Source organism: Antechinus flavipes, chromosome 2 (genome assembly GCF_016432865.1).
Source record: "Antechinus flavipes isolate AdamAnt ecotype Samford, QLD, Australia chromosome 2, AdamAnt_v2, whole genome shotgun sequence".
NCBI classification, from domain to species: Eukaryota; Metazoa; Chordata; class Mammalia; order Dasyuromorphia; family Dasyuridae; genus Antechinus; species Antechinus flavipes.
Genome location: NC_067399.1, coordinates 618784382 through 618809821, shown reverse-complemented (window position 1 = coordinate 618809821; position 25440 = coordinate 618784382). Strand labels below are relative to the sequence as shown.

Sequence of the window (25440 nt, the reverse complement as noted above, 5' to 3'; positions counted from 1 at the left end):
TATATACATATATATATATATATATATATATATATATAATATATATATATATATATATATATATATATCCATTTATATCCATCCATACATATATATACATATATATGTATGGATGGATATAAATGTCATTTATATCCTCTAATCACTATCTTCTATCGTGTAAGGATCATGTCTGGTTCTTTTTTTCCTGTATCTATTTTTTCTATCTCTTATTTTATTTATACTGAATGTCTTACATATAGTATGTGTAACAACTATGATCTATCTCATTCTCATAGAGCTACCCTTGGAAGATCTACTTCTCAGGGTTCAGGGTTACCTTCCTGGATTTGAGGATGTTTCTTTTCTATTGCTATTAGCTTGAGTCATGACAAGGTTTGCTTTTGCCACTTTTAGTTGTCAAGGACTATGTCCTCAGTTGCATTTATTCACTTAATGTCAATTAACCTTTAGAAAGGGATATTTACTTTGAAGATATAGCAACAACAAAAGGAATAACAGTTCCTCTCAGAACTTCAGGAGCACATTTTCCCATATTCCATCCTGATCTCTGGGGAAAATGGGTTCAAACTCCACTCATTTTCTACATAGCATTTTCTCACAAAATTCAACTCTAAATGCAGCATTGCCTCTGGATCAGCTAGTTAAGAAACATTGATTAATCGCTTTCTATATACTAGACACTATTCTAAGCAGTAGGAATACAAATACAAGATAAAACAAAGAGAATTCCTGTCCTTGAGAAAATTATATTCTAATTAGGAAAGATAACACATTTAAAAAAGGAGTCAAAAATGGGAAGAGATCATGGGAGGGAGGAAGATGTCCCTTCAAGAACATGTTGTTTAAGTTTAGAGAATGAGGGATGAAGGGTTTGGGCTTTTTTCAGAATGGAAATTAATGAAAGAAATCACCAACAGAACAAAAGGCCCACAGGAGCGGAATCAGGAGGTAGCTGAGGTCTACCATGAAATAATCAGAATTAGGAATTCCGGGCTCTTCCCTAAAATGGAGTTCTGAGAAAAATTTAGCAAGGGAAAAGGGCATTATAGGAATGGAATCAGGAAGCTGGTTTTTCATAATAATTAAGGCCAGAGAAGGAATGAGTCCTTGTCTCTCTTAGGCTAGATCTCCAAAGTCATGCTTGGAGGTAAATTCTTCCTCCTTGGAGCATTAATTCTGGACTGACTACAATACCTGGATACCAGGTATTTTTTCTTTTAAATTTATGAAGTCAAAGTCACCTAAAACGGAAAGAATCAAATGCAGTGGCCAAAATTGCAGGTCCATTTCAAAGGGCCACATCTTAGCTGTGGTTATGAGGTCCCAATGCCTCTGTCTTTCACTGATAGTGTTAATGAAGGACTCAAGGAGCTCCACCAAGAATAAGCAGCCAAAGCTAATACAGCTGAGATTCTGATAACTGATTTCTCTTTAAGGGCATCCTCAGTTTCAAGTCTGGAACCAATCAAATTGGTCACCATTAGCCATATGGTTAGCAGATCAGGAATCAGTTACAGAAGGTCTGCCCATGCTCTAATATCTTCCCAAGGCACTTCTATTACACAATTTCATGACTTTCCCAGAAACAAGCTGCCTCACATGAGGATTTTACATCAACCCAGCACATTGTTGCATTCTGTAGACATGCCAGATCTCCAACACACAAGTATTCAGTAAGATCTTTTTGAATTATAATGTTTATTAAATGATAGAATCAATATGCAAAAGATCTTTAGATTTTTGAGTTGACTTTAAAAAGATAATTTAAAGTTTGTCAAATTCTCTATTAATTTAAAATAAAAAACAAAGAACTATTTGCATTGGCCAAAGGAAAGATGTTTTCACAATAGTTCATGTAGGGAAAAAAAAGACAGATTTTTTTAAGTGATGAGAAGTTTAATATAAACCAATCAACAGGATAACATGGTCGCTAAAGGGATAATATTGATTATTAGTCTTAGTAAGAATTAATTGTAAATATTCTAGAATGAAGGAAGTCATAGTACTAGCGCTCCCTCTTGGGCAAATCATATCTGAAACATTTTGTTCCATCCCTGGAGCCATATTTTGATAAATTAGAATATAATCAATAATACGAGGGAACAAGAATCCTTATTTTATGAGAAAAATTAGAGGAGCTGGGTATGTTTAGCTTAAAAAGGGAAGATAGGTGTGTAGAGGGGAAGAGTGTCTCCAAATATGTTATATAGGGTGGTATGTGGAAAAGGGATAACAGTAAGGCTGTGTAGCTTTGTAACTAAGACCAATGGATAAAAATTATAGAAAGGCAATTTTCTATAATACACAAGGGGAAATAAATACATACACACGTGAGTGTGTATATCTATAAAAGTCTCCAAAAATGGAGTAAGAATAAGAATGGGATAATCTGATTGAAGTGATGATTTTTTCCTATTTCTGGAAGCATTGTAGGAGAGAGTGAATGGTCATTTGACATGAATGTTGCAGAGGAGATTACTGTAATCTCCACCTAGCCAATATCCCCTCCCCTCATCTCTAAGCTTCTCTGTAAAAAAGTAAAATGACAAATAAATTATTTTTTTCTTTTATGGAAAGTAAACATAGAAAATAAGAAAATTACTCCCAAACTTTGGGATTATACTTTTTTTTTAATTTCTTGATAAAGATAGACCCATATCTTTCATCAACTTGTAATGGCTACATTATTTGGTCAACTTTCAGACTGATAAAAATGAGAAATATGATAGTAAATCAAGTCTTAAAAGACTTATACATCTTAGAAGAAGAATGCAATAATTATAGGAACTGAAAACTTATTCCTGGAAGCATGAAGTCTTTCTGTTCTTACAAATGCATGGTACAAACATTTTCCCATTAATTTCTCCCTTTTTTCCTCCTGAATTGGCTATGTTGAGTGTAATGTTGGAAGCATAGATGGGGAAATTGGAGAAGATAAGTTTTTGTGGGTCCAGGATATGAATTCCAGAGTACTGGGTATGGATTTGCAGCTCAGCAGGACAAAAATGGAGATTAGTATCAAAGAAAAAAAAAAAACAAAGATCATATTTTGCTTAAATCATTATGAAAATATGTTTGTGACCTAGATTGAGGTAAAACAAAATACAAAGCTAGAATTAAGGAATGAACAAGACTAGACGCTGAGAATTTCCCATTTTCCCTTGTTTTGTTTCACATGGCTTTTTATTCATAGAAAATGGGGCACACACTGTAATACACAATCTCAGCATAGCATTTTTGATACTTAACCAAATGAATCTAATTATTTGCTGTGAAATTATACAGTAAGCTTTTCAATCAGGCTCTAGAACAGTAATTAATCCAATCACTACCTCCCTGGTGTCATTGAATTAATTTTATGAATTAAGAAAAAAATTAATTAATTTTATGAATAGGCAAAGTGAGACATTTTGAGGGTTGATCTCATTGGCAGAAGGTTTCAGTAGTTGGTGGAAAAAGGATCTGGGAGTGAGGAAATGGACTTCTAATTGAATAATACCACTAATTCCACTTGTGAATTGGTTATTCTTATCACTTGACGACACTGCAAAGTTGAAGCAAAAGTGCCTTCCAAATTTATCTCCCAGTGATGTTTGAGGATAACCAAGGTTTTATGAAAATGTCTCTTAAAGCTTATAATGCCAGACTGATGATTTGTCAGCTAATAATGCTAAGGATTTGTATTCTAGTATACTAGAATCTCTTGTGGTTGAACACAGGAAATGCAGTTTGTAATTTCTCATCCTAGCTATGACTGTACCTTCACTGAAGCATGAAATGACATGTAAAACAAATGCTCTACCACTAAAAAAACTATTAATTCGACTACAAGTTTGATATTTCTGATGTCCAGATCTGATGAGGTTGGTATTCCCCTGGGTCTCCAGGATAAAAGACAAAATTTATATCCCAGCATTTAAATTCTTCTATAAGAGGAACTGGGTTTGAATTTTAGTTCTGTGGGATTTGGGGTGAGTCTCATCATTTGGACATCTTAATTTCTTCATCTATAAAATAAGAGGTTTGATTCAATGATCTCTAAGGTTTCTCCCACTTGTAAATACATGGTTCTGTGGTATCTAATCTGGCTCCTACATATCTTCTCAAGTTTATTTCATATAACTCCTTTTTCTTTTCTTTTTTAAAAGCTTTTTATTTTCAAAACATATGCATGGATAATTTTTCAACACTGACTCTTGCATAACTTTGTGTTTCAGGTTTTCCCCTTCTTGCCCCAACCTCCTCCTCTAGATGGCAAGCAATCCAATACATATTATAAATGTTAAAGTATATGTTAAATCTAATATGTGTAAATGTATTTATATAATTCTCTTGCTGCATAAGAAAAATCAGATCAAAAAGGAAAGAAAATGAATAAGAAAACAAAATGCAAGTGAACAACATCAAATAGAGTGAGAATGTGATGTTCTGATCTACATTTAGTTCCCACTATCCTCTCTCTGGATGTAAATGGCTCTCTTCATCACAAGATCATTAGAATTGGTATCAATCATCTCAGTGTATATAACTCCTTTTTCACACACTCTCCATTCCAGGCAAATTATTCTGATGGCTCTTCCTCATACATGACATTGAATCTACCACATCAATTTGCATAGGTGGCCCAACATGTCTGGAATTCACCTTTATTCCATATCTTCAGTCTAAAGAGTTTACTCTTTAAAACAAAATTCAGGGATCCTATCCTGTCTGAGATTTTTCCTGATTTCCTCAAGTGTTAATTCTCTTTCTTTTTTTCAATTACTTGCTAAAACTTTGGACATATTCTATCACCTTGGTAGAACATAGGTTCCTTGAAGAGAGAAGAGTTTTTGTTTATGTCTTTTATATCCTAAGTTACTAAAAACGTGCCTTGAATAGAGAATGCATTTTTTTGAAAATTAGAATGAATTGAAAATTGTTTTTATTCCCTGAATAGAGAAGGAGTGACTCCTCAAGAAATGACAACGTCTTTTTGACTGCTGCTGAAGGACAGAATAGTGTGGAGTCCCCTACAAGTCCTTCTCTTCACCCAGCCAGAAAACAAGTTTCTGATTTCTTGAAGCTCCTTCTTATGGAGATCTTGCTCTGTACTCCAACACAAAAACAATTGCATCCATTGGACTTCCTTCTTGAGGTTGGTTCTGTTGCAGTGTGGGTGGGTTTGAATATTCAATCATTCAAAGGACTGAGGCAAAAGTTGGAGTCTAGTGAGTGGGCTAGTAGAGGAGAGGATTTAGTGAAGGATCAAGATTCTAGAAGAGTACTGAACCTTTGTCCTTCGCCAAGGATATGAAAAATCTTTGAGCTTCATATGGCAGCTATGTTTTTAATGTGAAATGAACTTGAAATGATCAGTTTAACAGCAAATATAATTGAGTTGAACTTCATTTTTTTTCCCTTTATGATGACATGGATCAAGAAGCTCTCAAGTTTCCCCTAAAAATCACGAGTAAATAATTTCCTGAGATAAATCCGTGAATAATTCAATCTTTGGGAAAAAGTAATGACTGCATCAATTTGAATAGGAGTGATTTAGGAGTAAATAGAAATTGAATAAAAAGTGTTTTAGAAAAGAATAAATTCATTTGTTAGAATGGCCCTAAACAATGACAAGTAGGATTTCGACTTTAAAAGACACTCAACTCCCAGTGATTCTTAGTGAAAGCTCTGGTTATTGTATAAAAAGTACATTGTTAGTGTATTAGAAAGTGTTGTATTTGGCATCAGAAGATCTGGGTTCTAGTTTCAGTTCTGCTCTCCCTCACAACCACCTGTACTATACTAAGTGACTGAGTCAACCAACTTCTTTATGCTTCATTTTTCTCATTTGTGAAAATGAGAACTTATATTTATATTTTATATATATAGTTAGCATTTATATGGCTCTATGTTGTTCCAGGTACTATATTAAACATTTTACAAGTATTATCTCATTTGATCTTCATAACAACTCTGGCAGGTAGGAAGTTTTATTAACTTCATTTTACAGATGAGAAAACTTAGACAAGCAGAGATTAAGTAAGTTGCCAATATTACACATCTGGTATGTATCTGAGGTAGAATTTGAACTCAGATCTTCTTGATTTCCATTCTAGTACCACCTAGCTGTTCAAATGAAGCACTTGTTGCTTCTCTGTTACAACTGTAAATTTCTGAGCAAATAGTTCACTTTGTTTTTCAGTACAATGACCCTCTTAAGATATAGTAGCTTGAAAGAGTAGATATATTTCCTTCTAGTGGGGCTCAAATGATAGTACATATAAAAGTGCTATCGATATCAAGTATAAAGTAGCATAATGTAAGGGAAAATTAATGTTAATTATCAAGTTTTTTCTTATTACTTTTGTTGCAAGTTTTACTGATATTGATGTCAGAATTGAGAGGGTCTTTGATTAGGTAAAAAATATTAATATCTGTACTTGGAAAACAGTGGATTTTCACCAAATAATGGTGGTTTTATATAATTTTCATTATTAAGAGTCTGGCCTAAGAGATATACATACTTCTACATCTACATCATATCTATATCTATTTTTACATCTACATCTACATCCACACATATATTTCTATTCCAGTAAAGAGGACTAATTCCTAGAACTTCAGCTGGAACTGCTCCAACAAAATAAGTCTCCCCCAATAGTAAACATATTAATCTCATTTGGACCACAAGCTAGGATAACAATGTCCTAGATCATCAGGGTTTAGACTGAAGTTGTTATTGACTTTGGAAGACAATGGTACTCTTGGGTGTATTTGAAACAAAAGAACAATGACCTTTACTAGGAAATGAAATGAAGTCTCTTTTTTTTTGAAAAGGGAAAATGATTCCATATGATCATCATTCTTCCATTTATGGAATCTTAGATTCAGAGCTAGAATGGATCTTAGACTTGACCTAATCTAATCCATAGACTACTCAGGTATCAAACACTTGACAATTCTTATCTTCTCAAATACCTACAGAAATGGGACCCACCTATACCTAGACAACTCATTGCATTTTTGTACAGCTTTAATAATTAGGAAGCATTTCTTTGCATTATACAAAAAAACTTGTTTTTTAAAAAAGATATTCCATTCATTGTTTCCAGCTGAATCAACAAGGGCTGAGTAGAAAAATATAGCTCTTTTCCCACATGATCCTCCCTTCAATTATTTGAATTCACACTCTCTATACTAGGGCTTCTTAAACTTTTTCCAGTTGCACCTTTTTGCCCAAAAAAATTTTTACATGACCCGTGATATATAGTTATATAACACAGATATATAAATCAAACATTTCTTGATAATAAATCATAATTTCACTACCCCCACAGTTACAAAACCCCATACAGAGTCATGAACCACAGTTTAAGAAGCTGGAGTCCAAACCATCTCTTTTTTTTCAGATAATATATATGTTCAGTAAGCACGGAATTTTTTCTCATTGTCACAGTAAATATGTCATGATTTCAGGCTTCCCCAGAGAACACAACAAACCAACAGAAACGACGCTTCCAATCTGAGATCCTGCTTTCTGCTATGGGTGTATTTCACATTCTAAGTGAAGGCTGCTATTCTATAAATTCTGATGGTGAGTGGGGGGAGGATGAATCCTGATTTCTATTCATTTAATTTATTTGTCAATTTGAAAGCTTTGATGCTGTAGAAGAGACACTGAATTATTCCTTGTCAGTGATACAAGAATGAGGTAGAAAAATACTCCATTTTAAAAAATAGACATGGAGCAGATTACTGTCCATTACACAAGACTTGCCTAACCGAAATGTAAATATGCTGTTGGTCATTATGGCAACAGGGAAAAACAGGATTGCAAGCTTCCTACATGAACATAGGGACACAGGCATTGAAGGATGACCTATTGTGGAAAACCTAAGTCTCAACCTTTTGTAGACATATTAGTTGTGTTAGCTATTATCTCTAAACCTCAGTTTATTCATAAAGAAAATATAAATAGTGATTATGGCTATGTCACTGGGTTGCTGTGAATATAAAAGGAGATAATCTTTGTCAAGTTCATTGAAAACCTTAATGTGCTCATATAAGTAGGAGCTATTCACCTCCTCCATCATCATTATCACAAACACTGCTATTCAAGAAAAAGGAATCATGAATGGAGAGCCATATACTAGGAAGGAGCCATTTGTGAATCTCAGGTCTTGTTGACCCACAGTCAGATTTCTATTATACCAGCTTCCTCTCTTAAGACTTGTTCAGGGGTCTTTACACCCAGGTTTCCAACTTTTGTTTTTAGCTATTTTATAAATGTCCTTAATCATAAAAGCCCATTTCAAGGCACTCATTACATCTTGTAGAATCTCTCTGAGGCAATTTGGTTCCTTGATTTCAAAAATGTGTCACACATGAATCTTAATCGCCTATATTATTTTCTTGTGGCTAAGATATTCAGCTTTTCGGACTAGACAGATCTTCCTCTTTTTTGTCTACTACTTATCTTTCTATTCCATGTTACAAGAGTGAATTTCCTGTTGTTTATTTATGAGGATAAAAGGATCACACAAATTTAGAAATATTTCTCTAAAGCTAAGAGGCACCTAAACTTTCTAAATAATATTTAAAGTTCACCAAACTTAGGGTTAACTATGAGCTCCTCAGTAGTTTTCACATTTTAATTGGCTTTGTATATTCTGATTATACCAGAATACACATGATTGAGCTTGTAGATAGTCTTTCTGAACTCATCTTGTTCCTACATGAACATAGGGACACAGGCATTGAAGGATGACCTATTGTGGAAAACCTAAGTCTCAACCTTTTGTAGACATATTAGTTGTGTTAGCTATTATCTCTAAACCTCAGTTTATTCATAAAGAAAATATAAATAGTGATTATAGCTATGTCACTGGGTTGCTGTGAATATAAAAGGATGGTCTTTCTGACTCATTATTGTTGATGTTAGCAAACTTAAATAGAAACAAATTTCTGTTGCTACATATTGAATTTAAATATTACAGATTTACTTTATTTTTCATGTAATTTTTAAATTTTGTTAACCATGTCCCAATTAACATTTAATCTGGTTCTGATGTCTCTGGTGAGAGGGAACGTGTGATCTTCCCGCTTCTAGTTGAGACCTCTAGTTTTGGGCAGTTTAACCTTGGCATATATTCAACACTCAAAATGACTTTAAGCCCAGAAGGATATAATTTATATTGCAGGCCTATATTGATCACTTATTTTCTGAATCCTGTATAATGTATCAAATTAATCTGGATTATCTTCCAGCACATTTAAGAGCACCAATTTGTTCTCCAATTGGAATAAGACAAACTTTGCCCTTGTCAAATCTTGGGTACCCAAACTTTACTTTTATTCAGGTTCCCAGAGGACTGATGCAAATTTTGGGGAAGTCAGCCAGACCTGACCTCTAACTCACAGAAGCTCCTAGGACCTCAGCATCTATTATTAGCTATCAACTTATATGAAGGCTTGACTGCTTGCAATATGAATAACAGATTGGCAGTCAAAAGGCCTGGTATTCTTTCTAATCACACACATAGTCAATCCCATGGCCTTTTGGATAGGATTTCCTTTTTTGTTCTGTACATATTCAATTTTCTGCAGGTTCTTGTTACAACCCACATACCTTGAATCTGAACCTGATTGGATATACATGAATAAATGGAGTTTTTAATTTGGGAAATCTTGAACTTCCAAATATCTCTGCTATCTATAGACTGAAAGGTTTATGGACTTGATGAAAAGATATAATGTATAACTCATATGCCCCAGAGAGTACAGGAGACTGTCATTAATATAACTTGAAGTTCTTCAACATATACCATTTTACAAGATGACCTTGAAAATGTAGCTATGTGACGGTTTTAAAATTATTAAAAAAAAAACCTTCAGGTCATCTAGTCCAATACCATCATTTTACAGATGAGAAAACAGGACCTGCATAAATTATATATGTTTTATGTGAATTCACACAACTAATAAATCATTGAGCCAACAATCAATTTTAGTTTTTCTAATTCTAAATCTAGCACTCTTTCCTATCGTAGATAATAAGTCTCTAATAGTCTTAAGCAGAAAAATCTTTTGTCTGTAGCTCACTCTGAAAAAATCTCTTCCTTTGGCTTTATATCAGTAAATGAGTAAATTTTATTTAGACAAGCCTCTCTGTTCAAATTATTGTATTTGAAGCAAATTTAACACTTCCTTTGGCTTCTTATAGCATGAAATCCCACATTCCTTAACAAAAAGATGGAGAAAACATAGCTAGACAAAATTTGAAAAGATCTGGGAGTTTTAATTAATGGTGAGATATTTCAGCCAAAACGGTTAGTTCACTTCTGGGTTGTTTTAAAAGTGTTATATCCAGATCTATCCTGATCTTCTGTTCCTAATGTAGTTTTGCTCTATCCTTATCCTCCTACAACTACTTTAACATTGATTTTGCTTAGTTACTTATGTTTATTTTCTCTCCTTCTCATCTGTTTTACCAATAGAATATAAGGTCCTTGAGGACTGACTTTGTGTCCTCAGTTCCTGACAGTAAATACTTAATAAAAGCTTATTAAATGAATGCTTCCTATATTAAAATACACATTTACCCCCACAGGGACTAGAGAGTCACAACAGAGTTCAGAATCGACTCTTTCATTAGCAAACATTTCCTACTTGACGCAGAAACTGGTTGAAAAACTCTACAGTGGAATGTTTATTGCAGACCCCAAAGAAATCCTTCTATTTATCACAGAGCAGATCATGGTGGTATGTACTCTAAAGACATTTGTCTAATTATCATAATATTCTGTTAATATTTTGCAAAGTAACTGTTTGATACCATATAATCAAAGTGTTATGCTTTCATTTATTTCATTTGGCCAGACTTGATTTACCCTCTCTGAAATGGAATTACAAAAAGATGAAGATTTTATACACATACATTATCACCTTCTATCTCCACATGAAATCAGATCCATTTTTAATGAACTGAAATTCATTCCTAAAGGAAAGTCACAAAATCAGATAATCTCAACATTGGAGGGTTCCTCAGGGTGATCAGACGGAATCCCATTCCCCCCAAACCCCTTCTAAATCACTAGTTCAAGTTGACATGTATTGTTATAGAAGTATGTTTTGTAAGACTTTACATATATAATCTGTATCAAATTGCTTGCTTTCTCAGGGTGGAGAGGGCATGGAGGGAGGAAGACAATTTAGGGAAGAGGAAGAAAAAAGAATTATATGATAACTGTATTATATATTTAAAAGGAATAATAAGTTGTACATAATAAATTTGTAATTTCCTGAACAATCATCTTTTTTATTTTTCCATTCTATTATATTATAGAAATGATAGTTTTATTTTTAAGTTCAGAATAAAATAAATAAAAAAATTTAAAAGATTGTTAAAATATTTTACATGCAATTGAAAAAAATAAAATTTAAAAAGTATTAAGTACTTAATATTTGCAAAGCATTGTGGTTGTGCTAGACATTAAGAATCTATAAAAAACACTTTTAGCCATCAAGTTGCTCTACCAAGTTTTGGGTTTTAGGGATGGTTTAAACACATATACAAGAAATCAAATACAAGAGAATTTGAGGAAGAAAATAATACTAATAGGGATTATTTTTGCTTTTGCTTTTACAGGTCATTGAGAGTGCTTTATCTCACAAGGAAGCTCTTCTTGGTGTCTTATACAGCAGCTTAAATAGAGTTATTTTATATTGCCTGTCTAAACCCCAGCAGTCACTTTCTGAATGCCTTGGTCTACTAAGTGTTTTGAACTTCCTTCAAGAGCAATGGGATATCATCTTTGCAACATACAATTCAAATATGACCTTTGTCATCTGCTTCATGCACTGTCTTTTTCACATTCATGCAAGAAGGTAAAAATATAGCCTAATAAAAAGGGACTGTGGGGGGAAAAACAGTTTTGGGATTTAGGATTGTAGATGAAAATAATTTTTGATCATCTGTCCAAGTTACATGCAATATTTTGTTAAATGTTATCATGGTAGAGAGAGAGAGAGAGAGAGAGAGAGAGAGAGAGAGAGAGAGAGAGAGAGAGAGAGAGAGAGATCTTTTATATTTTCTAGTGTTTAAAATGGTTTCTTCTTTGTAGAGTTCTATTAATGGAGATGTAGCTGAATGCCTTCACTTCAGTGGATCATAAATATCTAATGATGTCTTTCTGAGATTCTATTTAATCTTTAGTCACTTTAGTTCTATTATTGATGTTTGGATCCCATACATTAATTTCACCTCTAAGACTCAGTATTCTTTATAGCATTTCACTTTAGAATTTTTGCCAAAAAAGAGCAATTCTCTAATATATGTTTCATCCAAATGATTTAATGAAATTCTTCTGTAGTGTTCCAAAGCTAATATTTTTTCCATCTGTCCATCTTCATATCTGTCCATCTCTCTGTTCCTCCATCCTCTTCTCATATTTCTGTCATTTCTCACTCTCCAATATTCATATGAGATGAGCCTGGATCTAGAACTAAAAAGTCACTTAAAAGGCATATAGTCCAATCATTTAATTTTATAGTTGAAGAAGTTTGGTTCCAGAGAGGATCAATTATTTATTCCAGATCATAGGGATAGTAACAGAACTAAAGTCCAAAAGCAGGTCTTGTGTCCTCAAATTAAGTGCTTTTCCCATTATGCTGTGTGATGCCTGCCATTATAATATTTAGGTCTTGTGTGACCTTCATAAATCATAGTTTATGGAAACAATTCATGTTTGAGAGAGAGTCTAGGAATTAACTTTTTATACCATTGTATGTTTCTACATAAGCCATTAGTCTTATGCCAAATCAAATGCTAGCTTGGTCTCCTTATATGAAACATTTTCATTATTTAGAAAAGACTGTCAGCCAGTAAGGACTTATTATTTCCTCTGTACCAGACAGCTTGCTAAGCACTGGGGATACAAAAAAGGAAAAGATAATTCTTGCCCTCAAGGAATTCATTAGTTTAAGGGAAATAAGAATATATATATATATACACACACACACACACACACACACACACACACACACACACACACACACAAACAAGCTATATGCAGGAAAAATAGAGAATAATTAAAAGCACAAAGGCATTGGAATGAAAAAGGATTGGGAAAGAACTAGAGAAAATGAGATTGTGACTTTAAAGAAGCTGGAGAAACAAGGGGATAGAGATGAGGAAGAAAAGTATTCCAGTCAGAGGAAAAAGCCAGAGGAAATGTCTGGATCCAAGAAGTGGAATATCATATTTGTGGAACAGCAGAGACCAATATCAGTAGATTGAGGAATATATGACAGGGGTAAGATGTAAGAAGACTGGAATATTATGAAGGGCTTTCAATGCCAAAAAGAACCTTGTATTTGGTCGAGTTTATGCAGTATGAGACTGATGTGGTTGGATCTGGTCTAAGGATTCTAAATAAAAATCACTTTGATAGAAAGATGGAAGATGGACTGAGGTAGGGTGAGAGTTGAGGCAGGCAGATCCAGCAGGAAGCTATTGCAATAGTCCTAGTGTGAGATGGGGAGGACCTGATCCAAGGCGGGATCAGTATCAGAGAGAAAGAAGTCCCAAAGGTGAAATCAATAGTCTTTGGCAACACATATGGATATTGGGTGGGAGATGGGGAGTGAGGATGATTTCTTGAGCCTGGAGGACTGAGAAGATGGCAGTATTCTTTATAGGCTATATTGGGAAGTTTGGAGGTTGTTTGGGAATTTGCAAATGTAGCTGAATGCTTTTCTTTCAGGGGATCACAAATATTTACTGGTGTCTTTTTGAGATTCCATTTAAACTTTAATCATCCAATTCTATTATTAATATAATAATTATATTATTAATATATTGGTGTCACACATTCCATACATTAATATATTGGTTCCATACATCTATTTAAGACTCAGTATTTTTCATAGCATTTCACTTAAGAATTTTTGGCAAAAGATAGTTATAGGGAAGGGTTAGGGAGAAATATAATGAATTCCAATGGAATATGTTGAGTTTAAAATGTCTATTAGATATCCAATTTGAAAAGCAGTTGTAAATGAAAAATTGTTAATGAGCAGTGAGTTTGTAGCAAGATAGGTAGATGAGTTGTCAATTAAATCCTTGGGAGCTGATGAGATCACCAAGTGAGGTAATATAGAGAGAAGACCCTCTAGATGCAGATGGCATTTTCCAAGGAGTTATATTGTCAAACAAGAATTAGAAACAATTGCCAGAAGTAAAATAAATAAATTTGATTATTTGAAAAAGAAAAACTTCTAAACAGCAGTTCAAATGGGAAAGTTGTCCAGTGGGAAAAAGTCTTTGTCTCAAATTTCTCTAATAAGGGTTTGGTATCCAAGATGTAGAAATAATAAATAAATACATACATATGTATGTACAAAAATGTTGTTATGTTATATACAAAAATATGTAAAGAGTGGGAGAAGAGAAAAGGACCCAGGAGAGATTGCTGGCATGAAACATAACTATAAATTTCTATGAGATTCTTTTTGCAGTAAAATTTAATTGAAATGTAATCTCCAAAATTGAAAACTCTTAAAGTGTATCTTATACAATTTATTGTTTTCTATGTCATTTTACCCCTTCTCAACCTTTTAATGGGATATTTAATAAGGTAGGGCACTTGGGGAATTGCCTGAGGTGGGAAATTTAGAGAGCAATGTTGGCAATTTTTGAAGATATTATTTCCTTCCTCTTGTTTTCTCTGCCTGGCCCCAACAGCCTCAGTAGGAATGGGGAACCTTATTCTGGGCTTCATTTCTCTCCCCACAGTCAAACACATGATAGCCCTTTTAGTAGTGACACTGAAATATTCCAGTGTCCTATAGATTATAGAATAGGCTTGTTTCCATAACAGCCACTTGCCCCAAGCACAAAATTACTAGTAATGTCTCTGCCCAAAGTGCTTAATACAATGCCCTTCATATAATATGTCTTAGTAAATTAATGAAATCATTTTCACTGTATGAATTTAATTTGGAAAAAAACCTTTAACTGTGGGTTTAACTTGTGGATTTGTTTTTAAAGCTAAGATTCAGATCTTTTAAGGATCTGGATTTATAGTCTAGGTTGACATACTTCTGCCACTTGCCTTTGAGGCAGTTTCCCAGCCTGTGTGGTTAGCAAAATGGCCTTCCAACACATATATTTCTTTCTTCTGAAAACAATAATAGAGGATCTCTTTGTATGTTGGCATGTTTTCTCCTTAACTTTATCATTACAGTTATTATTATTATTATTGTCATTGTTGTTATTTTAATGAAAGTCCCTAATTAACATTGGAGAAAAAACAAGTTTTTTTTTTGTTGTTGTTGTTTTTTGTTTTCCAATCCTTCAAAAGGTTTTTTTTTTCCTTTATGCTGTCTTTAAAAAAATTATATATCTTTAATTTTTTAATCTAAGAACATTGCCTGGGGCATTGGGAAGTTAAAGTAATAGCACACAGTGAGTATTTATAAGATATGGGTCTTGCACCCAGACTTCCCCATCTCAAAAATCAATACATAAACCTCCACAAGATCCTGCCTTTTGAAGTTATTATTTAATTTAAATGGGCTAACTTTTCCAATTCAAGGTTTTGGGGGTTTTCTAGAAGTATATAAGTATTAATGGTGAAGTATATAAGAGGTATAAAAGTACTAATGTGAAACAACAGTAAAGAAACTGAACTCTACTGGGTAATCTTTTCTTGGTTCCAGTTATCCAGAGGGATTTGGACTAGAACCCAAACCTAGAGTGAGCCCTTATCACCAGGTCTTCCTTTCTCCATATGAAGACATGAGAGAGCCAGGCGAGGAAGGTCTTCCAAGTCTGAGTGATGGTAATGTATCTTATTTGTTATTTAATTTGCTGGGGATGAGAAGAAGAGGGGGAGGAAGGTGGAGCTGAGTGACATGATTTGTTAGAACTCTTATAATAGACACCTCATCTTTCCCTAGAATACAAGATCAAAGACTATTGAAAATTTTTTGAAAGAATAACAGAGGGAGACTTATGGGTGTCCAAGGATAAATACAGATTAGCTCTAAGAGAGGAGTAGTCCAAATATGTCTGGTGTACAATGAAAAGTGAATAAATGATCTTAGTTCCTGGAAACCTTGTAAAATCTAGTATCTTTGCCAAGAAAATCCCAAATGGGAAGAAAAAGCACTGGACACAATTGAAATGGCTGAATAATACCATACATACATATACATATACATATATATGATTATATATGTAATGTGGGTGGGTATTTGTTTCAGAGGATAAGACAAACAGATATAGTGGAAAAATGATGACATAGAAATAAGTAGTTACAAGGTAAATAAAACCATGCTTCAAATCTAATTTCTGGTTCTTACTAGCTATGAAACTTAGCCAAATCACTTAATTCTTCTGTGTTTCAAACAATCCCCTAGAACATAAATACTAATTATAAACAGTTTGCAATATCTATAGCTGAAAGACATTACCATATTATCATCCCTCATGTAGACAAAATCACAGATAATTTTCATAATATTTTATATTGTTCAGTTTTTCAATCATGTTTGCCAAGTCTGTCTCCAGCTCATTTCACAGATGAGGAAACTGAGGCAAAAGGATTGCCTGAGGCTCATCCAAATAGAAAGTATCTTAAGCTAGATTTGAACTCATGAAGATGAGTATTCCTGATTTCAAGCCAGTGCTCTATCTATTGGGCCACTTAGATTCCCTTTTATAAGTGTAATAAATCTATATTGACATTTTGATTCTGCTTCCTTTACTCTATGAAAATTTTTTCTTCATGTTCATCATATTTGTAAATTATGATTTTGCAGTGATATTCTATTACATTACTATTTTACAATTTATTTCACTCATTCTCTAGTCCTTGGGAATATAGGTAATTTTTGGTTCTTTGATATTTCATACCAAGCCACATATTTATGGGTAGATATTTTACTCCTCAATAATATCCTCAGAGTAATTATTGGAATAGAAACAATGATTCAAAATATGATCAGTTTTCTAACTCTTATTGAATATAACATGACATGATGTATGTAAAGTACATTATAATTAGTACTATGTTATTATTATTAGACTACCTTGTTTTCTAAAAAGATTGTATGAATTCACTTCTTCACCAATCATGTAATAATGTGTCCCTCTCCTTACAAGGTCTAAATTTTGTCATTTAAAATTTTTTTTGACAATTTTATTCTTACAAGGTGGAACCTCAGAATTATTTTTAATTGTCATTGAATTGGTTATTAATATTAACCATTTGTGTTTCTGACTTTGAGAATCATTTGTTTATGTCATTTGACAACTGGGAGATACATCTTGATCCCTCTCTATCTTAACATCCTCTTGTTGATTTCTACTCTTATTATAAGAGCCAAATGGAGGAAAGAATGAACATATAGATTTGAATATAAGAGGAGAAATAGAGTCTAACTCTACTGACCAAAGAAGCCACAAAAGCTAGAATATTAAATGTGAGAGACATAAACACACCTGAATGAAGTCTTTGAAGGTATCCTATAAAGGTCTGCTCTTCTAAGTAAATCAGAATTCATTTCTACTACCAGATATAATACTCTTACCATCGTTTTTCTTTTCCCTCACAAAGGACATTCTATCATTTAATGCAACCTACCATGGACTCTTCACATTCTATTCTTTTTTTGTAGCTCAATGTAACAGATATAATAAGTAATTTATGCATTTTTAATAGAAAAAAGTGATATGTCCCAATTTTAGAAACTGTTTTAATTACTTAAATTTTTGGATATTGGATTTTGATCTGACTTATTTACTATACATACTGTACTATGTGATTTCAGTGTAAAAGTAGGCACAAGGAAGATTCTACAAAAATGTTAGAAAACATGCTTTAGTATTAACAAATTGATTATTCAGAAGTCATACCTGTATATAATAAATACTGTCTTTAAAAGAAAGTCAGAAGATCTTACACATGGTTATCACTGAACAATATGACAAAAATATGATTATTTGTATCTTAACCTATAATAAACAATTTGCTACTGATCATTGGATTATAAAAGTCAAAGATACTGGCCAGAAGGGACTTCAGAAGCCTTCATTTTATATGAGTAAATTGAGACCAAAAGATTTATCTATAGTCAAACTGATATTGGTTTAGCTCAAATTTGACTTCAAATCATCCAACTCCAAATTCATTATGTTTTCTAATCTACTATCATGGAAGTCATTTTTGAATTAACTGTCAGGGTTCAGTGATATGGTTACTGGGTTTCATCAAAATTAAAGACTAACCCTGAAAGAGAAAAAAATATTAAAAAGATACCATAGGTAATTACAATAATTTCAATCCAGCTAATTCAAATTAGTTATTAAGTTCTCCACAATGAGAAGAAGATAAAGAAAAAAATATTGAAACTGAATATGACCATTCCCTATAGAAATTTAGTATATGTAAAGTGCCAACTTTGCCAACAAGAAGACCAAAAGACTCAAAAACATCTGAGCTAGCAAATGTTTGAACTCCTTCCTAAATGGAAAGACATGAAAATCAAGAATGACACTTATTTTAAACACAGATTAATTTGCCAAATCTTTTAAAAAGAAGATGGTAAAAGATTACAAGAAGTATTTCTGCACAAAACAATGAAGAATAGTAGATTGGAAAGTGAGTTAAAATCAGACTATGGAAAATAGTTAGAAAAAATGAACACAAAAAGAACACAGTTAAATTAAAAAAATAGGCAATGTGTTGTGTTTTTAATGTATTTTTATTTTGTTAATTATTTTCTAATAACGTAAAAAACTAACAATCATTTTCTAAAATTTTGAGTTCAAAATTATCTCTTCTCTTCTACCCTTAGACCCTCTTTGAGAAGGCAAGCAATTTGATATCAAATATGTGGGTGAAAACAGGCAAAACATATTTCCATAGATATCTTACAAAAGAAAACTAAGACCAAAAAGCACTTTCTTTTGTAAGATGTTTTTTGTAATAATTCATTTTAACAAATGTAGTTAATGAAAAGATTATCTTTTGGAAAAAATAAAATATATGTGCATGTAATATTATTTTCATTTCAATTACGTGTTAAAACAATTTTAAACAATTTTTAAAAAAAGTTTTGAGTTCCAAATTGTATCCTATTCCTCTCTTCTTTATGAGGTGGTAAACAATCTGATAGAGATTATACATGTTCAGTTATGTAAAACATTTCCATATTAATTATTTTTTTTTTACAAAAAGACAAACAAAAACAAAGGAAAAAAAAGAAAATGATGCTAGTATGCTTCAATCCGTATTTGGGCAATATCAGTTCCTTTTCTGGAGGCAGATAGTATGTTTAATCATAGGTCCTTTGATATTGTTTTGGATCATTATTTTGCTGCAAATAACTAAGTCATTTACAATTCTTCATGGCACAATATTGCTGATATTGTGTACAACAGTATCCTGGTTCTGATCACTTCACTTTGAGTCAGTTCATGGGAGTTTTTCAAGGGCTTTCTGAAATCATCCTGCTTTTAATTTCTTAGAGTATATTAATAGAATAAAGCATTTTTACTTTTCTGCATTTTTTACTAGCTCCTCACAATCACCCCATGAAAAAAAAATTCAACAAACAGAAAAGAAAAACTCAGGGATGTTCAATGATTTCCCCAACTTTGCACAGCTAATTGGTAGGAAATCTAAGGTTAGAATCTAAGTCTCTTGAATTCTAGTTAGATGATCTTTGAATTAGAAGCCATTCATTCTGACAAGACTCCTAAACTATGGATAAATGCCATGGACACAATATATCTTAATTTTGACAAAGCAGTAGACACATTTCCTAATGTTATTCTTATGGACAATAAAGAGAGGTATGGGATAAATAATAGCAGGCTTATTTTAAACTGACAGAAAAACAATTCAAAGATTAGTTGCCAATACTAATAGATCAATACTAACTTGAAGAGGAATCTCTGATGAGTGTTTTATAGGCTTGGTCCCTGGTTGTGAAATGTTTAACATTTTCAGTGACTTGGGTATAAAGATAGATAATATGACTATCAAAGATGCCGAGGATATCAAGCTAGTAGGAATAATTAACACACTGAATGACAGAGTTAGGACCCAGAAAAACTATGGTAGTTTAAAATGAATGTTCAACTATAATACAATTAAATTTAACAAACACAAGCAGTGTGGGTTAATGTAAAAAGAGGTATCTTAGGGATCAGGATGATTAGGACTTAAGTCTCATCTCTGATATACTGACTTTGTGGTTCCAAACAAGTGACTTCTAACTTAAAAAAAAATTAATAAAAATTTTTGTTAATGGCTTTTTTCCCTAAATATGTCCAACAATCAATTAATTAATCTAAAAGTATCAAGCACTTGCTATATTCCAGGCATTGTGCTAAACTCTGAGCATACAAATAAAGATAAAAAATAGCCCTGCTCTCAAGAAGTTCACACTTCGAGAGAGACAACATGTAAATAACCAGAGACATGCAAGATGCATTTAGAATAAATGGAAGAGAAACCATTGAGGAGAAAATATTAACAATAAGGGAACCAGGAAAAGCCTCTTGTGCAGAGATTTTAAAAGAAAATCCACCTGAAACATCAATAACATGTGACAACACAATAGTCATTTATCTTCATCATGGATGACAATGGAAAAAAAACACATTTGGACTCTATAACCTCATTTCACAATATCTTGTATGAGGATATGGGAATGTCTCTAAAGAAAACAGAGTTAGGAATAGCAAGTAGGCCAAATCAAGCACACAAAGAATAAATCTTTTCTCAAGGCAAAACAGTTTTGAATGTATTTAAGAACTTTTTAAAGGGCATCTGAAAGAAGGAAGATATGAAATGGGATAAATCTTGAATGGTATTACCTTCCCAAGGAAACAGTCTTAAGAACATTAGTATCTACTATTCCATATCCCTACATTCTCATCTCTATAATCTCTATATGAGAATGATCTAAATCTTTATTTAGGGTGTCTTTGTAGGACACAGGAAAAGGAAGGGTTTAACAGATGGTTTTCTACATTATATCTGTTGTCACAGTCTTATTGACTAAACTTCAGGGAATGAAAGATACTATGAAAGATACTATTATTTGCTAATTATGGTAGAGAAATAGTAGTATACAATGGAGACTTCATTTTTCTTCTTCAGCAAGGTTCATCCTATTCATATCTTGAGATCATATAAAATCATTTGATTGTTATAACCACTTCATTTAACATTGTCCAAATATCAAGGGAGGCATAAAGTAGGAAGAGATAAACTTGTAAAAACTCACCATGAAGGAAAAAGTGTAAACAGGGGCAGGAGTAAGTAGCAAATGAGAAAATGATGTGGTAAGTAGTGAAATGAAAAATGGCTGAAAGTGGCTTAGTTATAGTGGGCCACTATTACAATTTTGGAAAGCAATTTGGAATTATGCAAAATAAGTTACTAAAATATCTACACCTTTTGTCCCAAGGATTCCACTATTAAGTATATATCCTGAAGAGGCTATTCATAAGAAGAAAGGCCCTATATGGACAAAAAGACTTCTATCAATACTTTTTGTATAGCAAAGATTTGGAAATAAAGTATATGCACATAGATTGAGAATGACTAAACAATTTGTGGTGCATGAATGGAATGGTATATTATTTTACTATTAGAACCAATAAATATGATGAATACAGAAAAGCATGGAAAAATTTGTATGAATCTACTGCAAAGTGAAGTAAGCACATTCAAGAAATATATGCATTTAGTACAATGAGCACAATTACTACTATATATAAATACAAATAAAAATTATCTAAATTGAAGATCACAAAATCATAAAAAAGCATGACCTCCTAAAAGAGAATGAGAAGGCATTTCTTCCAACTTCTTTGCAGTGGTAAAAGGTCTAAGGATGTGGAATCTTGCATATATTATCATATTGTATCTATGTGTTGTCTAGTTATACTGACTTTTGTCCATTCTTTTTTTTTTTAAAGATTCCTGATCATACAGATTACTTTTTAGGAGAGGAAAAGATAAGGGGAAAATGTAGACAGTGTAAAAACAAAAGGCAGGAATAAAACTAATATTCTAAAAAAGACTGAGCAGGACATAAAGAAAAAATCCTAATTAAGGAGGTCCCTAGGGCAAAAGTTCTGAACATAAAAACTTTTAGTCCTCTCAGTTAGCCAAATCAAGAGTTTTCAGAAATCAAAATAAAATGCAATTGCAAAATGTATTTAAAAAATAAATTCAGGGGCAACTAGATGGCACAGTAGATAGAGCACTAGCCCTGAAATCAGGAGGACCTGAGTTCAAATCTGACCTCAAACACTTAACACTTCCTAGCTGTGTGACCCTGGGAAAGTCACTTAACCCCAATTGACTCAGAAAAATAAAATAAAATAAACTACAGTGCAACATAGAAAATGTTTATTTGTAGATTTCTAAGTCAATATCAATTTTATTTGAGTTTGATTTGGTACTTGGTTGTAGGTTGTAGATATGTAACTCTTAGAGAATCACTTAGCTTTCCAATAACAATTCCAAAAATAATTAAGTAAATGTTATAGAAAAGAGAGTGATTGTTATGCAATAGTACCTGATTTTTCACACTTTGTCTTCTTTTGAATCCTTTCTGGACTGTTTTTCATATTTTCTTTTCCCCTAGTTCAACATGGCATTCTGAAAATAGTCCTCAACCTCTGGCACCAGCTCTTGCAGCAGAGGCGGCAAGCACTAGAGGATGCTTTCAAGATGGACCTCTCTGTAAAGCCTGGGGAGAATGAAATAAAGATCGAAAACATCACCCCTTTGTGGGAGGAGACAACTCTCAAATCTTGGCAGCATTACTTAGGTCTCTTTTTTTTTATTTTAAAAGATCACTGTTTTTGCTACACAGAGTATGCTTGTTGTATAAATCCCTTAAGTATTTCACGAGGAGCTATATGCAGGCTTCCCACGTGTAAATGTATTGTATATTTTCTTATGAGTGTTATAGGATCAAGCATTTACCAGTGGAGTTTTTCCTTCTGACTGTCTTCTGAAGTTTTATAGCACTTTCTTCACCAAAGACAGATGGGCAAAATATTAGGGAGTCAGTTGATCTCATTTAAGGCACTTATCTCAAATGCATTAGGACTTTAAAGCCTATGGAAGCAGGAGTAGTTACATCCAAGGACTGACTAGAGACTTGCCTCATCATTCATGTAGTGTGGTATTCCTACTGTCCTTTGCCAATTAACATGGCAAAGTGGACTACATAAAGCAAGAAGAATAAAATTTATTTTTTCCATAAAATATTGAACCATAATCTGAAAGCAATATTGACCCAACCTTTAGAATTATCCCTGAGGCAACTTAAATATAAAGGCATTGAAAAATAATATGCATTAACATATTTTAAAGGCAGAATTTCATTTACAATGAAAGAAAAAACTATAGGACATAACTATTTCTTATTATTAAAGTTTTTTATTTCATAACATATGCACGGATAATTTTTCAGCATTGATCCTTGCAGAGCCTTATGTTCCAAATTTTCCTCTCCTTCCCCCTACTCCCTTCCCTAGATGACAAGTAATCTCATATATGTTATATATGTTAAAATATATGTTAAATCCAAAATATGTAAAGATATTTGTGCAATTGTCTTGCTGCACAAGAAAGATCAGATAAAAAGATAAGAAAATGAATAAGAAAACAAAATTATGCCATACTCTTGTATAACTTTGCAAATGCTATCATACATGGTATTATTATGATGTTATTAAATTTATTTATTATAATACATTATGGTGTTATGTAAATGCTAGCTTGATTTTGTACCTATTAATTGTAAATTAATGTATTTAATGTAGATAATGTAATAAAATATAGATTAATGTATTAAAATGTAGAGAAATGCACATATAAGAAATTAATGGTTATCCAGTCAAATCATTAAGCATTTAGTAAGCACTTATTATATTATATTCGACTAGGCAAAATATCAAGTGCTGAGAATATAAAGAAACATAAAAATAGATTCTGTCTTCAGTACTTCATCTGCTGTAGGAGACAAAGATGAAAATAAATAGACAAATTACCTCCTAGGTTATTATGAGGATCAAATGAGATAATGATTGTAGTAAAATATTTAGCAAAATGCCTGATAATATAGATAAAGAGCTATATAAATGTTAGTTGTTGTTATTATTATTATTATTATTAGAATGCCATTGGAATTTTGGGTAATGAAATAGAATGCTCAGACCTGCACTTTAGGAAGATTACTTTTATAGATGAGTGAGGCTATATTGGACTGGGAAGGGACATTAGGTGGGGGAAGCCAAATAGAAGCTATTTGCAGTAGTCCAAGAAGTGAAGGCAGAAACAATAAAAATGACAACAGGTTGGAAATGTGGGGTAAGGGATAGTGAACAAATGAGGATGACTCTGATATGGCTAATTTGCTGATTGGGAAGATGGAGACTTCCTCAACAGAAATTTGTAAAGGAAATATGGTGGATTGGAAAGATCAGTCAGTTGGCCAATCATTGTATTTTAATGGGAGGTTGATAGATATGACAGATACCTGAACCTGAATGTGTGCCCTGTAGGAATATAGTGATGTTAATTTACTGCTTTGGTACACAGAAGTAATAATAATCATGATGATGTGGTATGGCTTTTATTCCAGACATCTCATCTGTTCCATATTTTCTCCATCTGCAATATCTACCAAGCTGTATGAATATCACTTACTTCTTCTTATTTCAGATGTGTTTCTTTTTCTTTCCTCAATAGCATCTGAAAAGAAGATGCTGGCAAGCAAGTCAAATACTGTGAATCCAAGCAAAACCTCCAGCTGGAGCGAAAGTTTGTCATCAGCAATGAGGTTGATTCCAGGAAGGCAAATGAAGGAAACTGAGTGCAAAGTTGAGGTACTTCATTATTACCTAGAGAATTTTTCTTTATGGGCTTTGATTAATTTTACAAAAGTATGGAAAAGTGTGGCATAGTGGATAGAAAACCACCTGGAGGTTAGGGGAATCTAAGTGTACCATCCTACCTATGACATATACTGGACATGGTACCCAAGGTAAGTCTCTCAGTCTTGCTGCAATTCACTAAATCTAAATTGAAGTGAATATGCTGATCTGCTTTGGGAGAGAGTCTGGGGTTCTTTCTATACCATGAAATCACAGGTCTAGTCTCTCTACCTAGAGAAAGACCATTCCCCCCCTTTTTTTTTCTTAAAGGGGGCATAAAGTAAGATTCCATTTAGAAACTATGCTACTTTTTTATAAAGGGAGATTCTTTTACTATGACAGTATATTTGTTTTTCCTGTTTCCTTTCTGATTAAAAAAAAAGATAGCATAAAATTTTCCCCTTCATTTTTAACCTCAAGAGATCTGATTTTTCAGTTTCGTTTTGACGGGGATTGATGTGTGTATCTGATATTGTTTT

The 25440-nt window shown here is 32.8% G+C and overlaps 1 protein-coding gene across 1 annotated transcript in view; it reads left to right on the top strand.

The window, feature by feature from the left end:
* The window catches only part of WDFY4 (WDFY family member 4), a 370289-nt gene that overhangs the window by 142849 nt on the left and 202000 nt on the right, over positions 1-25440 (top strand). Inside the window, exons 33-39 of the mRNA XM_051981900.1 lie at positions 4943-5140; positions 7462-7579; positions 10595-10746; positions 11633-11871; positions 15706-15827; positions 22660-22845; positions 24777-24913. Of these exons, the coding sequence (XP_051837860.1) occupies positions 4943-5140; positions 7462-7579; positions 10595-10746; positions 11633-11871; positions 15706-15827; positions 22660-22845; positions 24777-24913 (1152 nt within the window). The remainder of the gene's footprint in view (positions 1-4942; positions 5141-7461; positions 7580-10594; positions 10747-11632; positions 11872-15705; positions 15828-22659; positions 22846-24776; positions 24914-25440) is intronic.